This window comes from Euphorbia lathyris, chromosome 4 (assembly GCF_963576675.1).
Source record: "Euphorbia lathyris chromosome 4, ddEupLath1.1, whole genome shotgun sequence".
In the NCBI taxonomy this organism is placed as follows: Eukaryota; Viridiplantae; Streptophyta; class Magnoliopsida; order Malpighiales; family Euphorbiaceae; genus Euphorbia; species Euphorbia lathyris.
Window position 1 is genome coordinate 8455905 of NC_088913.1, and position 4692 is coordinate 8460596.

Here is a 4692-nt window from a genome sequence, read left to right on the forward strand (position 1 = left end):
TTTAATATAGCAAGCAATAGAAAAAAAAAATCGAGTGACTAATGAATCCAATGGCCAGAAACATGCTTAAAACCAATGAACATATCCCATAAATCAATTCCTTCCCTTAAGGAAACCATATTTAAAACCAGGTAGCAAATGAATAGTTCAAAAAAAAAGTTGGAATTTCCAAGACAGAACTATTTACTATAACAAAATTTCGAGAGCATGCAATTTCACTCGTGATAAATTCCATAAATGTAAGAAGAGTATTCACATTTTAGTCTCATCTCTCTAAAAAGACTTATAAAATACAAAAAAAATATCCTACCCCATCAACCTCTCTTACAATATCTCAACTCTGGCTCTCCAATCATAATTAATAAACATCATCCTTCTTCTACCCGGACTATTTACTTTCTTTACCCTGTATTTTATGCAACGAAAAACACTTGCTCGAAAGAGACTTGCTCTTCTGTGTTGCACCTCAGTTTCGAACTTGAAGGACTTGCCCAACTTTGAAGCAATGGCAGTACATCAGCAGTATCATGTAGACAGTACCTAGACTTGCTTGGCTTTTGTCCAACTGTGCACGAAAAGATCTCAGGAGCTGAAGAACATGACAAACTTTAAGCTGATTTCCATATGCTTTCAAACATGTCTTCGTCGGATCCGCTACAAGCCTTTGCTGCATATTCATTGGTTAAGTTAGACCTAAGGACTGATAGTGATAGCAAAAACAAAAACCGTAGACAATACCAAATGTCACGGGGCCAGGAGGATTCGATCACTCTAGGGACCCGTGTGTGGCGCTTACTTGTCTTTCCCAAAGTAAGCCAGCCAGGTTAGATCACTCAATTCGGATATGCTGCTGAACTCATAGAGCTTGCCACGGTTAGAGAAGATAATAAGAGCAACTTCAGGATCACAAAGCACATAAAGCTCATAAGCTTCTCCTGCCGTCTTGTTCACCTGGAGCACTGAATTAGGAGACATATCGAAAGAGGAAAAACTTAAGCGAATCTGTCGAAGATACTGAGTGAGTGAGCTTGAGTATGAAAGTTCAACTTCATCTTACTAGGATGATAAATTGGAGCTTTCTCTTGATTCTTTCAAGCACAAATCTGTTTGTTTAGAAACAGAATTGTTAATTGGAATCCCTTGCCTTGTATTGATTTGGAATGAGATATTTATACATGAGATTACAATGTGAATGCTGTAAAATCTAGCTAATTTACAGCTAATATAATTCCTTAATTTGTGGCTGATTTACATTACTAATATTACCATAATTGTCTAACACACCCCCGTAGTCGAAACGGGAGGAGGATGAACGTTGAGACTAGACCGAAAGTCTTCAAAAAGAATCTGAGGAAGACCTTTGGTGAAGATGTCAGCGATTTGGTGCCGAGAAGGTACGTGAAGAACTCTGACCTCCCCTCTTGAAACCTTTTCACGGACGAAGTGTATGTCCATCTCAATGTGTTTTGTCCTCTGATGTTGGACCGGGTTACCGGACAAATAAACAACACTGACATTGTCACAATAAACAAAGGTGGATTTCCGAATCGGTAGATGGAGCTCTAGAAGGAGATTCCGAATCCAACAGGTTTCTGAGACAACATTAGCGACCCCGCGGTATTCCGCTTCAGCACTCGAGTGAGAAAGAGTTGGCTGACGCTTGGCAGACCAGGATATGAGGTTGTCCCCAAGGAATACACAGTACCCAGAAGTAGATCGACGAGTGTCAGGACATCCGCCCCAATCAGCATCAGTATAAGAGACTAATGAATCAAGGGAAGAAGCTGTGAGATGAAGCCCATAATCAAGAGTTCCTTTAACATAGCGGAGAATACGTTTGATGGCGGCCATGTGCTGAGTCCGAGGAGCATGCATGAACAAACAAACCTGATGTACTGCGTATGAAATATCTGGCCGAGTCAGAGTTAAATACTGTAATGCACCGGCGAGACTACGATACTCGAATGGATCATGATAAGGTGAACCAGAGGAGAGACTGAGTTTCTGCTTGGTGTCAACAGGTGTAGTGCAAGAGTTAGAGGAAGAGAGCCCGGCTTTTGTAAGAATCTCATTTGCATACTTCTTCTGAGATAAGAAAAGTGATCCCGGGGTGCGAGTGATGGAGATACCCAAAAAATAATTTAATGGACCTAAATCCTTCATAGCAAACTCAGAGCTCAAGTGTCTGATGATAGTCTCTCGTAAAGCAGGAGAAGAAGCTGTAAGGACTATGTCGTCAACATATAGGAGCAAATAGGCGGTCTCGGTCCCACGATGAAAGACAAAGAGCGAGTGATCAGACTTGCTATGTGAGAAACCCAAAGTTGCAAGAAAAGAGGCAAACCGTTGGTACCACGCCCGAAGAGCTTATTTTAAACCATACAGTGACTTTTGGAGGAGACAAACATGTTCCGCATAGTTGGGATCTCTGAACCCCATTGGCTGATGCATATAAACTGTCTCAGAGAGATTGCCGTGAAGGAAAGCATTCTTAACATCGATTTGGTGGAGACCCCAATTTTTGGATAGAGCAATGCTGAGAACGGCACGGATCGTTGCAGGTTTAACAACTGGACTGAAAGTCTCGCCACAATCTACACCAACTAGTTGATTAGCACCATTGCCAACAAGGCGAGCCTTATAGCGCGCAAAGGAACCATCTGCATTAAATTTGTGCCTGAAAATCCACCAACTACGCAAAATGTTAGCATTAGGAGGACGGGGTACAAGGACCCACGTCTTATTTTCAATAAGAGCTCTATATTCATCGGCCATGGCACTTTTCCAATTTGGGTCTCGTAATGCGAGGGAAGGGTTCAAGGGTAATGGAGAAAGAGTGGAAGCGTTGAGGTTTAATTTATGGATGGGCTTAAAAATTCCTGTTTGGCTTCGGGTGACCATGGGATGGGTGGATATTATTGGGGGGGAAGTAGGCTCGGGGGAGAGGGTGTCATTAGTGGAAGGAGAATGATAGGGGCTAGGCTGTTGGTCCTGTTGTGGAGGCCCAGGCGGACTGAGTGAGTGGGCGGGGCTGGGCTGGTCAATTGGTCCGGGTGGGCTGGGAGGTGGACTGGCGGGCGTGATAGGATGGTGGCATTGGAGAGATGGCGGGTTGGGCTGTGGAGACGCTGATTGGTGTTGGGCCGGATCTGTAGTAGGCTGAGGTGGGATTATATATGGGCCAGCTTGGGTAGAAGATAACGGGCCTGGATTAGGGATAGGGAGAGTGGACGAAATGGCAGTTGGGAAAGGTGAGGATTTAGCAAATGGGAAATGGCTTTCGTCGAATACAACGTGTCGGGAAATAACAATTTTGCGTGTAGAGACGTCATAGCACTTGTAACCGCGGTGGTTGGGTGGAAATCCTAAGAAGACACAAGGAAAAGAACGTGCTTGGAGTTTATTACGAGAAGTGGAAGGAATAAGGGGAAAACATAAACAACCGAAGGTGCGGATATGAGTATAACTAGGATCACGATGATAAAGAATTTTGGTGGGAGAAAGGTTGCCGAGGTTGCGATGAGGTAAGACATTGAGAAGATAGGTAGCATGACCAAGAGCATGTGGCCAAAAATTAGAAGGGACGGAGGCGTGGTGAAGTAAAGTCCGAACAATATCGTTAATGGTTCGAATGGTTCGTTCGGATTTTCCATTTTGAGGAGATGTGTGAGGACAAGAAAAACGAAATTGCATACCATTTAATTTGCAAAAATCATGAAATTGAACATTATTATATTCACCACCATTATCACATTGAAAAGCTTTTATATCGCGTTCAAATTGTGTACGAATGAGAGATCGAAAAGTAAGAAAAGTGGAGAAAACTTGAGATTTTGCAGTAAGTGGAAAAGTCCAAAGGAAATTTGTAAAGTCATCAAGAAATAAAACATAATAACGATAACCGCCGGAACTCACTATAGGAGACGTCCAAACATCACTATGAACAATATCAAAAGGCATGGTTGAAAAATTAGAGGAATCATAGAAAGGCAATTTAATTTGCTTTCCAAACACACATGAAGAACAAACTGAATTATCCAAAGATTTATTGCAAGAAATTAAATTGTTTGTTCTAAGATTATTCAAAATATGAGATCCAGGGTGTCCCAAACGATTGTGCCAAATAGTAGGAGTCAAAGTAGTAAAAGAAAAAGATAAACCAGATGAAGAATCGGCGGTAACTGGGTAAAGATCACCGGTGCTATTACATCTCATAATAAGCATCCCCGTACGCAAATCCTTCACAGAGAAACCAAAAGGATCAAATTCCACAGACACGTTATTATCGACAGTAAATTTTCTAACGGATATAAGGTTTTTAACTAGTTTGGGGGCGTGCAAAATATTGTTCAAGTGCAGGGATTTATTGTTGCTGGCTAAGGACGCATTACCAAGACCGACCATAGGAATACAATTGCCATTTCCAACTACAATATTATGATTTGAGCTCTTATTTAAATAAGAAGTGAGCATACCTCCATCCGCCGTCATATGAGCGGTGGCGCCGGTGTCCATGTGCCACGGGTCCGGTGGCGGAGTGATCGCCAGCGTGTGCATCGCTGCAGCAATGTTGGTGGGAGAGCAGTCCTGGGCCAGATGGGCCTGCTGAGTGGGCCGTGCTCCAAGAATACCCTGCTGAGTTGGGTGGGCTGGTGGAGTCATAAATGGATGGGTCTGTCCATGTGAGGGTAA

General features: G+C 42.9%; 1 protein-coding gene across 1 annotated transcript; it reads right to left on the bottom strand.

Annotated features, from left to right (window-relative positions):
* Positions 1-1275: 1275 nt before the first annotated feature.
* LOC136227045 (uncharacterized mitochondrial protein AtMg00810-like) lies at positions 1276-2163 on the bottom strand. Its single transcript, XM_066015773.1, has one exon. It carries the CDS (start codon positions 2161-2163, stop codon positions 1276-1278), a length of 888 nt encoding a protein of 295 aa, XP_065871845.1.
* Between the last annotated feature and the right edge of the window lie 2529 nt (positions 2164-4692).

Coding starts and splice junctions, on each gene's coding strand:
- LOC136227045 (XM_066015773.1), bottom strand. CDS start 2,163: ATGAAGGATTTAGGTCCATTAAATTATTTTTTGGGTATCTCCATCACT.